We start from the raw sequence: 16,061 nt of genomic DNA on the forward strand, positions 1-16,061 counted from the left end.
GGGAAACACATTTTGTGATGGTGTCATGTTTCACCTGAACACAACTGATGCCGCTATGCAGATGTTGATGATTCCTCAAGGAATCCACCAACCTCCTCCTTCAGCAACATCAAAATTGAACATTTATGTCACAGTACAATGTTGCGTTGTAGTGAAGACGGCACCAACCAAGACTACAACATTATCAGGACTAGAGAGCATCGGGTGTCACTCTGGGTGTCACCAACAGAGCGTACAATGATTAAACATATTGATGTTACTTTAGTGAGTCTTTTTGTGGCACTTTCCGCTTATTCCGCTGCACATTCCCTACATAGAATAAAAATTATAGGGATGGAACAGACCATTTGGCTTTGGTGGCAGAATTGCCTTAGAAATTTGTTGTTATGTCATGATAGTTAAGGGAATGACAGCTTTAAAATGAGAAAATGAGAGGGTGCGTGTGGGCAGATGCGTGCTAGCTGGTGTGCAGCCTGAGCTCTTAAAGGAAGAAATCAATTCCTTCTGCCCAGGGATTACATATGCAGGTAAGCAAAGAGGGTAAGGCAGGAGAGAGGAGAGAGTAATGACACAGAGAGAATTTCCTAAGTGCCTAAATGCCATAGTTTTAATATTTAGTGTATATCCTTCATTTGAAAAAAATGGTGATTGTTTTAAACATAGTCATGGCCTTCTGAAGAAAATGTATTTGATATCTGTTGTGCCCTCTTGTTTGTTCCTTAAAGGCAAAAGTACGCTTGTTGAAACTGTATGATGTGTGAGATGTGAGATGTATTTTATGTAGATATTTATGGTTTTGGTGGTATAGTTTTTGAGTTGTTTTTTTATCAACAGCAGGTAATAAATAAAAACGGAGGATTAGTTCACAAAACACGCACTTCTTTCAAATCACCAGTTGATGTCAGCAGAGCACAGGATCTTTGCTCAGAATTGTTTGCACACTTACAAAAAATTGCTTTTAGAAAACTTCTGTTTCTTTAAAAAACTCCCTTCACTTTTGTCATTGATTCCTGTAGTAGTATTGTTGATTTTATATATTCAAATATCATTTTATCTGAAGTTAACTGATGTTAATAGTATGTTGTATGTGTGCTGCAAACACAATTACTTGGCTTTTCACAAAGTTTATGGCAACAGTAGTGATTCAGGCGAGTTTCATTAAATTGGAGGGGATTCTTATATTAATATTTGAAGACCAAGGACAGAGATGGAAGGAGAGGGGAGGGGGACAGACAGACACAAGTGTCCTGAACTCCAGAACATTCCCAGTTGACATATAACTTGGTCTTTAGTCTTTAATCAGTCTGAGCAGAGCTGAATGATGGAAAGGGAGATGATAAAAGTAATGGTATGGCTGACAATGCAATACCTTCCTTTTACACCAGGAGTGCGTTTGAACACTTTCATCTTAAGTTTGAGCAAAGTGTAATGGTGGGATGCTGCTGTGGTGAACCACATCACATTTAAGGAACAAAGACGTCTTCCTGCTACATTTTCTTCTAAACATCACTTTTTCAAACAGTTGTGCCTTTTCTTACGAAAGAGGATATGGGCCACAAGAAGAGAAAATGTATTACAGGAAGGAGATTTTTATTGTTTTTTTATTATTATTTTGAGTTTTAAGTTGAAATTTCATCAAAATTCCAAGTCAAAATGTCGTGAATAAAGTCGACGCAAATAAAGTGGACCTTGGCGAGTCGACTGGATGGATGATGGATGAACCCAGTTGCCCACAGTTAAAAGTAAACTGGTGTAAACAGGTGTATCCCACCAGGTTCAGCCACAGTCATCAGGAAACTGGCAAACTACTCCACTAGACTTGCGTGCAGAGCTGTTCCACTTTATTCTGTCACTGAAATGTCGTCTTTTTTACATCAACTGTATTCTCGAAATCTTGACTGAAATCAAGAAATTTCAACTTTACTCTCAAAATTTGAAACTTGAAAAAAAATGACATCTTAATTTTTTTGTCTCTTCTTGAGGCCCTAATGCTCTTCCGTACATTCTTCCACAAAACCAGATGAACAAAACTGTTGACGAGTGCAGTGTAAGCAAACGTGCCACTGCCTCCTCACTCCCTGCAAAAACCATATCTATGAACTCCGTGCATGATAACTAAAGCGAATACGAACATAAATCTAATGGGTTTAGAAAGAGTTCTATCTGGCATGCAAGCACAACAATGTGATTTTAAAAAAAAGTGTGATAAAAATGAGATCAGTTAATATTTTCTTGCAAAAAAAACGTTTACGTTCTGCTCAACTGTTTGGTGGAGCACATGTTGAGTCCTTGTACCCTATTGAAAAATGAGTTGAAACCAAACTCAACCTGATTGGGCCATCTCTGCCACTTGGTTTACATGTATGATCTATAATCTTGCTATTGTTGCCCCGAGGAATTAAAAAAATGCAAAGAAAAGGATTTTCCATAGCCTTTTTCTTGGTGCAAACTTTAAAGGGTTGACACATTGGATAACCTTACCATTTTATTGTTCTTCTTCCAGGGAACACAATGTCTTCCAACGCCTCTCTGTATGTTCAACTCGGCAAGAACCAGACGGCAACGGTGGACACCCGTTACGTCTTGACCGCGGTGGCCATTGTTCTCTCGTTTGTGACCTTAGTTGTTGGCGTCGCAGGAAACTCCCTGGTGATCTGGGTGGCTGGATTCAAGCTCAAGGTAGAAAATCTCGGACTGCTTAGCAGTGAGAGCACCAAGGCTCATTCTCAAGTGCCCCTAACATCAATAACCTGTACAACAAAACGCTAGGAGGGGATTATTGTAATATCAAACTCACAATACACTTATTATTCTTTCAAGATTTCAAAGAAAGATTGCAAACAACGGCACTTATTAGTCGGCCGTCTTCTGTTTGAAACGTGTTGGAATATTAGATTTTTTTGCTTATTCCATGTGGCTATAATTACATTTTTGTGTGTGAATTAAACACGTATAGTGGTTAAAGTGTAACTTGCAAGTGCTTTTAGTATGTTGTCACCAGTTCAGCTCACCGACACTTATGTTGTTTCACAAGTCAAACATTTTCACCAAGAAAACTCCAAATGGAAAGCCAAATTCATATTGCAGGATGCATTCACCACATTTACTGCCACATATATTAGAAGACTATTAGTATCCACTGTCAAATTTCAGTTTAGAATTTAAGTAAAATGTTAATAATTGTTGTTTTTTTTAATGTTCCTGGTCCTCATCCTGTAAAATGTGATTTCACCCTCAGGCGAAGGTGACCAACGTGTGGCTGGTGAACCTGGCGGTGGCGGACCTCATCTTCTGCTTAACACAAATATTCAGCATTTATAATCGCCTCACTGGCAACTGGCCCTTCGGCCTCTTCCTCTGCCAGTGTAGCGGCTTCTTGAAGTACACCAACATGTTCTGCTCCGTCTTCCTGCTGGCCGTGATCAGTGCGGAACGAGCCCTCTGCATCTGGCAACCCGTCTTCATGAAACGTCGGCGCACCCTGTTTGCCGCCAGAGTGGTGGCCGTCTGCGTCTGGGTGGCGTCCATCATCTTCAGCAGTCCGTACTTTGTCTACCGCAAAATCTACACTCGGAGGGACAACTCCACTCCGTGTGTGTTCAATGTGAAACACGTCGGCGCTGACGTCGTGCTGGCGCTTAACTTGAACCGCTTCCTGTGTGGCTTCGTCCTGCCATTCATGGTCATCCTCGCGTGCTACATCTTTGCTGGAGTTGGCATCAGACGCACCCGCCTGGTGGGGAAGTCCCGCCCTTTACGTATATTGGCTTCATTGGTCATTGCCTTCTTCCTATGCTGGGCGCCGTACCACTGCATCCTCCTGTTGAGGACGTTGGATAGTAAGAACAAGATAGTGAAGATCTGGTACCCTCTGGCATCGGGCATGGCCTATTTCAACAGCTGTGTCAACCCAATACTGTATTTCTGCATGGGGCTGGAAGTCAGGGGCCGCTTCAGACAGAGTCTAACGGGAGTGTACAAGAGAGCCCTGGCAGAGGACCTGAACGGCCAGACCACTCAGTCCTTTGGATGAGAGCAGCGGCTCAAAACAAAGTACTGCTGCAGAGGCCAGAAGGAGCCATTTTGACCAAGTGGTTGTGGCCGTGAATAGAGTTTGAACGTCTTCCTTTTTGCTTGTGGTTGCATAGGATTCGGCTTTTCATGATAGAGTCCAGATGATTCCAGTCCCTGAAGCTCCCACCTTCGCCTCTCACCTTTGTTGGTGCTGTGAAAAAAGTGTCTTACGGTGCTCTAGAAATTAACCAAGATACAGTGTGAAGGTATCGACACACCAAAGGTTTAACATTTCAGTTTTGATCCCACCCAGAAAGGTTGGATGAACAAGCATGGCCAAATGTGACTGTGGATTGCACTTACTTTTCAATTTCAAAAAACTTTTTAACATTCCACGAAAATATTTTTCCAATGCTCTGTTGTTTTGCTCTTGGGTTGTTTTTTGTTTCAAAATGATGCTGCATAAGAAAACTTCTTGGGTTGGAAATATTTAAGTGTATAAGGATATCTACGATACTCACCATGCAACACGAGAGAAATTGGTCTATAATTATTTTTGACACAGAAGCAGAGAGGTTATGTCTCGGAAATGTCTTTGATGCTTGTTGTGCCTTCACGTTTGCATTAAAAGTTGAAAGGAAAAATAACATTTTCTGAAGTCACTGTTTGCAATGCAGAGTCCACTTTTCCAGTTAGAATCAACAGCATGATGAAACCTAAGACTTGTGAATTGACAATATATGCACTTGTTTCCATTCACCACTTGATGTCATCAGAAGACATCTTTGTTTTTTATTGTCTTTATGAAAAATACGAAATACAAAAAAAACGTACCTAATTACAAGAATGTTTAGAGACCAGCAGCAGAGATGAAGAGAGTTGAAGGGGGAGACAGATGTGAGGAGTCGAGACCTGCAGTGACGACTTAAAACGTTTTAGCCCACATTTCTTTCCTCTTTGATTATCAGAATAATTTTGAGTGTGTTTAGTTTGTCTCATCACTGGTGACTCATCAGTTGAGAGAAACTAAAACAGTAACAAATGTAGAATATTCTTGTATCTATATGAATGTGAACTCAATACCTCCAAAATGCACTTTTTCAACAATTTGCTTTAGGACAATTTCTGGAAAATAATATTTTCATCCAGTTTCACATGCATTTCCTATTCCCGTCCGCGTCCCTGAGCCTCTTCCAGCTGTCTTCACTAGAATGTGTGGTCCACCCTGGACGACATGACAGCAAACAGCTTTTGTTTCAAATCATTTTCACCACTGTTATTTTCCATCACTATTATTATATAATGTCACACCTGTGTCCCTTTTATTATGAACAACTCAGCCAAACCATATTAAAAAAAAAAAATTGCCGTTAAAATCAAATGCTTGACTTTGCAATCTGGAACAAAGTAGCAGCACAGGAGCCACATGGGGAAAAGAACTTTTACTTCCCCACTTGGCCAGTGAACAGCAGCAGCTACAACAGGGTTGTCCTGTCTCCTCTCAAGGACCATGTCATTTAATTTCCTGCCTTACACTGCCACGTCATTCTACAGCCCAGACTTGAGTCCTTTTTCCTCCTTGGGTTTGCAATTGGTGCGTGCATGCGCGTGCGTGTGCGTACTTGCGTGTGCATGTGCGTGTCTGTGTGCGTGCGCCTATTGAAAGTGCTGCGGCCAGAAGAGGTTCCCTTCTCTATGTGTGTGATGAATACAGGATAGGAAGACACGGCGAGCCTGGCAGCAGGAGAAAACAGAAGCAGGCACCAAGGTGTGGACAGACGCAAGTCATAATAATAATAACGAGGAAGACGCAACCTCAGTGACTGCATTCAGCAAAACAGGCACCGTGACTGAAGCAGCTGGTCAGACAGCCACAGGTAGGTGTTGTGTTAACTTTGTTAAATACTTTGATGGCAAGTTTCTTTGTGTTGATTAAACTCAACTCTGAGTCCAGTCTGGAATTCGTGTGAATGAGACACAATGATACATCTGTTGCTTTATATGCCTTTCCTTTACATATATATGTATATATACACATACATACATTTGAAAAGACTGTGTGAAGAGTTCAGAGTGAAACAAGATGATGGACAAACTACCCACACAACATAATCATTGTCATGTCTAAGCAAGCAGTTAGTGTTTACCAGCAAGTTCAAGTAGACTGACAATGTAAACACACACACACACACACACACACACACACACACACACACGCACGCACACACAAAAGCGTACGTATTAAAACATCTCATTTTGCAATGTCAATACAGGAGAAGTGTGTTACTTTTACTATTTTTTTTTTCTTCGCTATGCAAGCTGCAGAGTTTGGAGGCAACTGAAGGGATTTTGATGGATTTATTGTGGCAGCCAGATAAAAGAATTGACAGCAGTCCAGTCTAGTTAATTAAGTTAATGAATGTACTTGTTTCTCTATTTCTGATTGAGGCATCCATCCATTTTTCATACCCAGTTCTTCCTGCACTCAGGGCTACGGGGCAACTTGAGACAGGGTATGTTTAATTTGGGTGATTTTAGTCATAGAGGTTTGGTCCTGATCAACAACAGGACAAAAGGGAAACACTATCTGGAGTTATTATATCCTTTGCTTGACTTTCTGACATGTTGTGGCTCCGGTATCTTCATTTTGTCTGAGTTTAGTAAAATAAAGGTACTCATCATCCACACACTGGTCACACTAGCTGCATTTCCATGACCCCTAGAATTGTACAAAACCTAAATATGGCAATAAAAACTGGTGATGGAAGCAGCTAAACTTGGAAAAAGCTCTCATATATGGCTAAAAGGTGTTGACGCTGTCATGAGGTGGTTTTTCACATGTATCCATTTAGAGGTATATCGCAACAGTGTCATGGAAACTCTTTTTTGGCATTTACATGTTACCAGACATGACGTACGGGTCACGTGACCGGTTCACTGACCAGTGAAAATGCTGCGTTATGATTGGGCGGAGGAGGAGACGGAATATTTTTTACAAGTCATCAACGAAAAAAATATGACAACAATTCTGGACAGCAAACAAACTTAAACAAACAAAAGCAAACGTAATTCTGGTCAAATCTCGCCAGACGAGAATTTCATCTTATGCACTTCACACCATTCAGTGGAAACACCTGCAAATCGCAATCGCACTTTGTCGAAATTTTAGCTATGCTTAGCTTCCACAGCATCCACCCAACCATTTTCTATGGCGGATGAGGGGAGGCGTTGCTGGAGCCAGTTCCAGATGTCTTCATTAAGTCTATTTCAGCTGCCAGCAGTAAATCACAGGACCACATGTAGACCAACAACTATTTGCACTCTCACTCACTCGTATACAGCAAATTTAGAGTTTGGAATTTGCCTCTCTTGCATGTCTTGGACTGTATCTGGAGAGAACCCACACAGACAATAGGCAAACTCACAAAGCACATTGAACAAAATGTTATTATTCAGGACTGAGCCCCGGCGATAGACCAGCTCTGAAGCAGAGCAGGTCTCATCGCAAGGCGAAGACGCGTTTGTTCTTCGTATGGTTATTATTTTTCTCGGTCTCACGCCGCCTCAAACCCTAATTTCACCCCCTTAACATACCTGGATCCTCGCTCAATCTTGCATGCAGGTCAGAACCGGTAAAAAAAATATTTTTTTGAAAGAATTTTACACACTTGCTCAATAGCGCCCCTACACAGACCAAAAAGCTAAAATGGCCATAGCAACCTTTAGGAAGGTCATAGACACATGGGACACAGACCCTCGTGTTCCTTGAATTCATACCTAATTTTCATAAATGCTAACCTATTACCCCAAACAAACCGGAAGTGAGATACTTTCACTTGTTTGAAAAAATCTCAAAACAGGATCAGGAACCATAGGTGCGACAGACTTGAAATCGGAGTATGATGTAGACCACACCTTCATGACCTTTAATCATCAAAAACTTTGTAATAGAGGCTTTAGTTTTAATTTTATGGCCCTTCAAAGTAAAGGTCTTTTTCAAAAAAACTTTTGAACCCCATTTTCACCCCTTTCCCATATTCCAAAACTCACCAATGCATGCAGATTCGGCCTGCCCCAAGATTTAATTTCTCGAAAAAAAATTCTGCATCCACTCAATAGCGCCCCCTAGAGAAAATGGGAACTGTCTACCCCATTTTCACCCCCCTAACATGCTTTGATTGGCACCAAATTGTGATCACTTGTCAAGGTTGCGAAAATCTTCCTGTGATTAAAAAATCAGGGCAAGAGCTCCTCCAGAGCGCCACTAGCATGGCCACAGCGCCCCCTAATTTCGCATTGACGTGCAACAAACACCCGCGCATTCGTCTCATCAAGCTCTACGTCGCCGACGCTCTAATTTTATTGATACGACAAACAGGAAGTGAGATATTTCAAGTTGTTTGAAACCCCCTAAGTCGGACTGTCCATTCATTCACTGGCCACGCCTACACCGTTATTCACACTTGGATAAAAGTTACACAGTTAGATTTCTGAAGACCTTGGCTAAACGATGATGCCTATATTTTTCCTGTAGATGCAGAAATGGTCGAGTTGGAAGCATTTGTTTCCCAGGTTTCAAAAACCGAGACATGAGAAAAAAACTTTAATGGCTGTAGTGCCTGCTTGGAACGTCGAAAATTCGTGCAACAAAAACCCACTTGTTCGTCTCATCAAGCTCTACGTCGTGTACGCTCTAATTTTTTTGGTACGACAAACTTTGTTTTCTGCTGTCTCCAATTTTCCAATTTTATGCACTGAACAAAGTATAAGACAATAAACAATGTTTACCAGCCTCTAAATCATTGTGTTAATTGTTTATATTTATGGCTATAGTTCTTAGAATGTTTGATCGGCTTTGAGCATGAAAGATCCGCAACGCAGAACACTGACTGCATAACTTTTTGTTTTTTGTTTTTTTTTAACGGGTACCTACAGTACAGGCTGAACATGATAAAAGCAGCAATGTGGGACAGTACTATTGGCTATTCAAACATGACAATCATAAATGCTGGCTTGTGATTGGACAACACCCCACAACGACAGATGTATAACTGCAGCTCAGCCCTTTGCTCACTCCCTTTACCCACTGCCGTGAGGTAAGGCATTCACAATTCTCCTTACTGCAACTAAGGAAATAAATTAATTTGTATAGGCATGTGAATCTTTGTGTACATGTTGAATTGGGCTTTCCTACCGTCAAAATGCTGCTTTGATCATGTTCTGCCTGTTGACAGGGTATTTATGTGTCACAATTTGGACATTCTGTTCCCCCACTTTAAGTCTTTAAGATCCAGCCCATTTCATGTAGACGCAGAAATGACCGAGTTCATAGAGTTTGTTTCCAAGGTTGCAAAAGCGGAGCTCATTCAAACACCCACGTGTTTGTCTCATCAAGGCCTAAAATTTAAATTTGACAGCCTCATCCAAAAAATAAAAACTGGAGGTGAAAAATCTGCATCATTTGCATACACAGGCTTATGATTATTTAGACTTCTTCCAGAGTTTGCGGATTTCGGGGGGGCATCGTCGGGCTTCGGCAGAGGTCGGGGGTCGTCGGCAGAGGTCAGGGGTTATCGGGGGTCGGCAGCGGCCACGTAGGCTCAGTCCCGCAAACCCTGCTTGCAGGTTTAATTATTATTATTATTTTAAACCAAACTATAGTTTATGACTTGTTTTATTATAATATGAGACACCTGTGCAGCCAGCACATACTTCCCAAACACCTGGGGCCTAATGTACAAAAGATACGTACGTATGAAAACCCGGCGTACGCACGTTTCCATGTTCACGTTCAGATGTACGAAACATTTTTTGACCGTGGAAATGTGCGGTGCTTCACGTCAAGTCTTTTGCGTACGTACATTTCTACCCTTGTTGGTCCGTTGGCGACACTAAGTGGTTATGTCTGGAAAGGATTTCTGAAGCGGTTTCCAGTGGGCTTTGACGAACAACACATTCATTTATACCGATCAGTACCAAAGCATGTACACCCAGAGGTGAAGATAATAAAGCTAACAACGGCAGCATGGTCACTATGGAGAGCAGCCCTTCAGAACACCGTGTGACAAGGAACCGTGTTGCCAACAGCTGCTGACCACGCTGGTGTTCCTTCCAAAGAGAGACACACCGGTGCCAGTCGACCCTCAGTCCACCCAGCCAGCTGTGTGTTACAGAATCATCCATGTGTCAACCAGGTAGATCAGATCCCCGGCAGTTGAGCAGGCTGACATTAAAGCACAATTTGCCGCGAGAGGCCATAAAGGCGCCATCACACAAAGAAAAAATATGTCAACCGTAAGCATTTCATTTTTTTTTTTTTTTTCATTTCATTCAATCAATGTAGATCATCAGTGGTGTACGCATGTAGCTATTAATAGTGCGACGAGGCTGCTTCAACAAATGATTGAATCCCCTGACAAAACTAAAAGACTGTGAGGAGTTTAATACTGGCCAAACTTTTTTTTTTTTTTTTTTTAAACATTTTATTTGTATTTGGACCGTCATTCATCGCCTGCGATTTTAAATAAGACAGTGGCTGTTCTTTTTTCAGGGGCTTTTTTTTTAAAGCCCCCAAATTTCTTTGCGTGTTTAGTAGCCCTAATTACGTCAATTAAAGATGTGCGTAATGTTTAGTGACTTGATTTTTGCCTGCGCACTGTGCCATTGATAGTGCGATCCATGTTGGTGACGTGTGAAGTGACTCAGTGGAAGCCAATAATACATTTTGCATTTTGCACATAATGTCGATTCTAATATGCTTTCCTTTGATCGACCTTGGTGACCGTGGCTTCCTTTGGGAGACGTAAACTACTCCTTGAACTTCTTGGGTGACTGGGAGTAGAGGAACAACGTGTATGTTTGTTTGTTTTTGGGGGGGAAACTACTTTTAGGATCCAGCGTGACTGATGCTGCTATGTTCCACTTATCGCTGTCTTTTTCAGGAGACACTGTAGACACATCCTGTTTCATTTTGATCTGCTTCCTCTTGGTGCCATTTCAAAACATGGATTTATTTTTTTTACACACAATTTTTGACATAAGGACGTCAACCCCATGTCTGCAGTGGCTTTTCAACTGTTGTTCATCTGGTTTTTCTTGAGTTTCAGTTTGTCCAGCTCTCTAAGATCTTTATATTATTTGCACCTAAAGTGGGTCAGCTGATTTCCTTTTGTTTTGTCGAGCACAAACAAACCAACATTAACAACTGTTGGATAGTGTGAATGCATAAACAAAAAAGACCCTCTTGTTACTCTTTCTCATGAACAGTTTCAAATTAAAGATAAATGTCCATGAGAGCCGTCATGTGTATTCAACCAGTCTTGGTAAGTTTAAAGGTAGATACATAAAAATGTGATTGAAAAAAAACGCAAGGATAATCTGGGCCAGAATGTCTTTTAAACCAGGATTCTGTTTGAAAGCTTCCTTCAACCCCTTAAGATGATGTTATCTTTATTCCCTTATAGAGAAAACAAAAAAAACAAAATTAGTGATTGGTGAACCACATAACATCTGAGCAACATAGATGTCTTCCTGTTGCACTTCCTTCTTTATTGCTGTAAAAGTTGTTCGACCGAACTGTGCAGCAAAGTTTCTCTCTGCGTGTTTTGTTTTGTTTTTTGACACAGTGGTTTTGGCCAGAGTTTTAACTTCTCTTTCTTCAGTTTCCGCTGTATATGTTGCAGTTTTTCTCCCAGACCTTCACCTCTTGTCTTTGGTGTTGTGAAAGGAGAAGTTCACATGGCACTATGGACTCTTGGTTCATGATTAGTAATCGCATCCTTGCCACAATTGGGTGAGAACAGATTGGCTTTCTGGAGGAGTGATCTACACCAGCCTGAAAAAGTACTCTAATAGTACTCTAATAATACTTAATTTGACTCAATATAAATGAAGTCAAAGTTGAAGGGATTTAAGTGAATGACTTGATTTAAAAAAAAATTGCAGAGGTCTTTATATATTTCAAGTAATGATCATGGATAAATGTCTTATTTTTGAACCACATAAAACGTTGAGCAACATGGATGCCTTCCTGTTACACATCCTTCTTTATTTCCTTTTTTGAGAGAAGCACACTTGCTTCCGTAAAACCTTGTTTACAGAACTGTGCGGTAAAGTGCGTAGAGGTCACCCTATCACACTGTCACATCACTCCCTTCACCAAATGCTTGCTTTGGGCTCAGTGGATCATGCTTTAAAAAGGCAATGCAAAGGCACTCATAACAATAAGGTAGATACTGATGCAATAAATCAAATTCACATTTCAGACATTAACATTTCCATCCTCTTGTTTTTCTGCTGTACTCCCAGGAACGCAATGTCTTCCAACGCTTCACTGTCTTTGCAACCCAAAGATGACACCGTGGCCAGTGTGGACATCGATGCCATCATGGACAATGTGTCCATCGTCCTCTTCACGATGACCGTTGTTCTTGGTATCACGGGGAACTCCCTGGTGATCTGGGTGGCTGGATTCAAGCTCAAGGTAGAAAATGAGGAGGTTTGGGGTTAGGGTTGATTTGATTTGATTTGATGTATTTATTTATTTATTTCGAACATGAAAAGTAATAAGAAAATAAAAGGGATACAAAACCCAAAACATACGAAAGAAAACTAAAAAAAACAACAACATATAAATAAAAAAATAGGATAAGTAATCAAACATCAGTGAAATATACATCAAAATAATATTAGTCATGCTCGAAAAGGGGTAGGAAGAAGTAAAAACTTATGTGTACCTACCCCCAACTTAAATAAATATACATGCCAGGGTTAGGGTTGAGGTTAGGGTCTTAAGGTTGTCTTAAGTTTGTTGTGCCCAATTCAGGTCTCTGAGTTATGTTGTTTCACAAATGTTCACTAGGAAACCTCTAATGGCTTCCCGACGGAAAACCAAATTCACATTACAGGATACATTGACTGCCACATATATTAAAAAGACACCAATTGTAATTTTTTACATTTGTATTTAAGTAAAATGCCAATGATTCAGTTTTATGTTCCTTGTCGGCATCCTGTATCTGATTTCACCCTCAGGCAAAGGTGACCAATGTGTGGCTGGTGAACCTGGCGGTGGCAGACCTCATCTTCTGCTTCACGCGAGTCTTTTCGCTCATGAAGAAGCTCTTCTTTGATCACTGGCCCTTCGGCCTCTTCCTCTGCAAGTTCAACGGCTTCTTCAAGTACGCCAACATGTTCTGCTCCGTGTTCCTGCTGGCCGTGATCAGCTTAGACCGAGCCCTCTGCATCTGGCAACCCGTCTTCATGAAACGTCGGCGCACCCTGTTTGCCGCCAGAGTGGTGGCCGTCTGCGTCTGGGTGGCGTCCATCATCTTCAGCAGTCCGTACTTTGTCTACCGCAAAATCTACATTGGGAAGAACAACTTGAGTAAGTGTTCTTTGGGTGTGAAAGAGACAAGTGTGGCGGAAAGTGACTTGAAGTTGGTGCTCTACATGAACCGCTTCCTGTGTGGCTTCGTCCTGCCATTCATGGTCATCCTCGTGTGCTACATCTTTGCTGGAGTTGGCATCAGACGCACCCGCCTTTTGGGGAAGTCCCGCCCTTTACGTATATTGGCTTCATTGGTCATTGCCTTCTTCATATGCTGGGCACCATACCACTGCCTCCTCCTGGTGAAGATGGTGGATAGTAAGAACATGGTGGTGAAGATCTGGTACCCTCTGGCATCGGGCACGGCCTACTTCAACAGCTGTGTCAACCCAATACTGTATTTCTGCATGGGGCTGGAAGTCAGGGGCCGCTTCAGACAGAGTCTAACGGGAGTGTACAAGAGAGCCCTGGCAGAGGACCTGAACGGCCAGACCACTCAGTCCTTGGATGAGAGCAGCGGCTCAAAACAAAGTACTTCTGCAGAGGCCAGAATGAGCCATTTTGACCCAGTGGTTGTGGCCAGAGTTTGAACTTCACTTTCTTCACTCATCGTAGGGGTGCATGTGAGTGTGAATGGTTGTTTGTTTCTATGTGGCCCTGTGATGAACTGGCGACTTGTCCAGGGTGTCACCCTGCCTTCGCCCTAAGACAGCTGGGATGGGCTCCAGCAGACCCCCGTGACCCTGAGATCAGGAAGAAGCGGGTATAGAAAATGAATGAATGAATGTGTTGGTGATTTTAATGCTAAATATTAATATGCTTAATGCTTAATATTACATTTCTAACTTATTTAACACAACTGTATTCTTTCAATATATTCCCGTCCACCAAGTGCTGGCAGCAGTAATTGTTGTGTGATATGCACAAAGAACCCAGTAAATCAAATATTCCTGTAGAGATGTTCTTTCAAAAACAAAAGTTAACAGTGAATTGACAGGGAACAGCAGAGCTGGATAAACACTCCAAAGTTAAAACTGCTTGTTGGAAATCTGAGTTTAGCTCTTCCAGGAAAACATTTCAACATGTAATGAAGGTCACAGGCAAAAAGTGGAACTGTTTGTGAGATGGAAGGAAGAAGGAAGTGATACAAATAGAAGGGAACTTAAGTAAGAGCATAGTCACTGTCTGGGGCTTCAGGAGTATTTCCATAAATCAACCTCTTTGCCCTCATTTACGCTTTACAAATGTGTTTGTTGAGAAATGCTCTGATGGTTTCATCAGCTTCACGTCCAACTTCCCCACAGATGACTTTTATGGCATTTGCTTCTTAGCGACCAGCTCATAAAACGCAGAGCTGCAGATTACTCACACATCACTGTGATGCACTTGTGAGCAAACACACTATATTTTAATTCATTATGTTTCTATGGTATCACTGTTTCGCTGGGTTTGTTTGTTGGGTGGGGGGGTGGGGGTGGGATTAGAGAGACCTTATGCAATTAAGGCCCCCAAGATCTGATCACAAGGTGGTTTCCCAGAAGCTTCTGAATGGAAGCCCTATGAGTCCCAGGTGTCCAGTGTGATGCAATCAATCACTGGCAGGTTTCTCCACAGGTTATAAGTTTACTGCTGGGTCCGTCACAGGGATATTGACTTTTAATTTATTAAGTTTGCATATAATTTGATATGAGATAAAATCTGGCTTGTGTCACCCTGCCTTCGCCCTACGACGGCTGGGAGAGGCTCCAGCAGACCCCCGTGACCCTGAGCTCAAGAAGAAGCCAGTATGGAAATTGGATGGATGGATGGATGGATGGATAAAATCTGGTCATTATTCTAAAGTGTGTGTTGTTCAGACCATGTCCTGTATTTATTCTTATGCTCAGACATTTTTTTTTTTATATTTGGCATCTCAACATAAGTTGTGGTGACAGACGAAACGGGAACAGGAGCTCACCAAAACCAAGCCATGTCCTTTTTTGACAAAATTCTATTGAAATTAAGCCTATGGTGAGGATGAAAGCTCTCCTGAGATGAAACATGGAGAGCCAAGTTTTTCTTTGTTTGTTCTGCATTTGCCAACCAAAACATAATAAAAGTAGAACTCATTTCAGAACCAATTTGTAGAAAAGAGTTGTCTTGTTAGCCTTGTCTGTTGTTTCACCCTCCTCATTTCCACCCTCACCAATGAGCACGTTCAGCACTTCCTCACCTCCTCTTTAAAGATTCCTTTCTGAGGTCCCATCATACATCTAAAATAGGATGCCAATCTCCTGATGAACCAAGAGGATTTTTTTAGGATGGAGACATGCAGTGTATTTTCCACATTCGAGCTGAAACGTGGTTCTTCTGACAGTCAGTACAGCGGAGGCTGTCGGTCACTGACAGAACACTGGGTTTATTTCCACAGCGCCGTCAGTGCAGCAGCAGTTACAACCTCTATCACATTACAAACCCGCTGGCTCCCTCTTCTGGTCAGTTCTGACATGACAGTTTTCACACGGTGGATTTCGTTTTAATATCACCATCACGACCACATTTCCAAATCTGTTGTTGTCCACACAGACAAACGTTCCACATATTTGAATGGTATGAACAATATTTGTTTGTTTTGTTTGAATAAACGTTGTATTTTTCATCATCATGCTTTCATTCACTCACTTACGTGTTGTTCAACCTTCTCAGGAAAATCCCTATTTTGATCATCATTTGTATCAAT

General features: G+C 41.6%; 2 protein-coding genes and 1 long non-coding RNA gene across 7 annotated transcripts in view; all 3 read left to right on the forward strand.

The window, feature by feature from the left end:
• The window catches only part of LOC142905030 (uncharacterized), a 97,598-nt gene that overhangs the window by 29,244 nt on the left and 52,293 nt on the right, over positions 1-16,061 (forward strand). The gene's annotated exons all lie outside the window — the stretch shown is intronic.
• On the forward strand, positions 411-15,983 carry LOC142905185 (formyl peptide receptor 2-like). Of its 4 annotated transcripts, none has more exons than XM_076051712.1 (3): positions 411-527; positions 12,322-12,496; positions 13,048-15,983. In XM_076051712.1, the coding sequence occupies exons 2-3, from the start codon at positions 12,329-12,331 to the stop codon at positions 13,930-13,932; spliced, it is 1,053 nt and encodes a 350-aa protein (XP_075907827.1). In that variant the 5' UTR covers positions 411-527; positions 12,322-12,328; the 3' UTR covers positions 13,933-15,983. The 4 variants fall into 4 exon arrangements, with proteins under 4 accessions (XP_075907827.1, XP_075907828.1, XP_075907825.1 ...); XM_076051713.1 differs by lacking the exon at positions 411-527 and adding an exon at positions 5,278-5,891; XM_076051710.1 differs by lacking the exon at positions 411-527 and adding an exon at positions 8,988-9,110.
• Positions 2,364-4,465, forward strand: LOC142905187 (formyl peptide receptor 2-like). 2 transcript variants are annotated; one of them, XM_076051714.1, is made up of 2 exons: positions 2,364-2,679; positions 3,239-4,465. In XM_076051714.1, the coding sequence occupies exons 1-2, from the start codon at positions 2,512-2,514 to the stop codon at positions 4,031-4,033; spliced, it is 963 nt and encodes a 320-aa protein (XP_075907829.1). In that variant the 5' UTR covers positions 2,364-2,511; the 3' UTR covers positions 4,034-4,465. The 2 variants fall into 2 exon arrangements, with proteins under 2 accessions (XP_075907829.1, XP_075907831.1); XM_076051716.1 differs by having other exon boundaries at positions 2,487-2,592.

Source organism: Nelusetta ayraudi, unplaced genomic scaffold (assembly GCF_046127955.1).
Source record: "Nelusetta ayraudi isolate G7.1 ecotype Tasmania unplaced genomic scaffold, CSIRO-AGI_Nayr_v1 ptg000135l, whole genome shotgun sequence".
NCBI classification, from domain to species: Eukaryota; Metazoa; Chordata; class Actinopteri; order Tetraodontiformes; family Monacanthidae; genus Nelusetta; species Nelusetta ayraudi.

Excerpts from the sequence above, each read along its gene's own strand:
- LOC142905187 (XM_076051714.1), top strand. The coding sequence starts at position 2,512 with ATGTCTTCCAACGCCTCTCTGTATGTTCAACTCGGCAAGAACCAGACG. Across the intron at positions 2,680-3,238 it reads TGGCTGGATTCAAGCTCAAG|GCGAAGGTGACCAACGTGTG; the intron begins GTAGAAAATCTC and ends TTTCACCCTCAG.
- LOC142905185 (XM_076051710.1), top strand. The coding sequence starts at position 9,058 with ATGTATAACTGCAGCTCAGCCCTTTGCTCACTCCCTTTACCCACTGCC. Across the intron at positions 9,111-12,321 it reads CCTTTACCCACTGCCGTGAG|GAACGCAATGTCTTCCAACG; the intron begins GTAAGGCATTCA and ends CTGTACTCCCAG. Across the intron at positions 12,497-13,047 it reads TGGCTGGATTCAAGCTCAAG|GCAAAGGTGACCAATGTGTG; the intron begins GTAGAAAATGAG and ends TTTCACCCTCAG.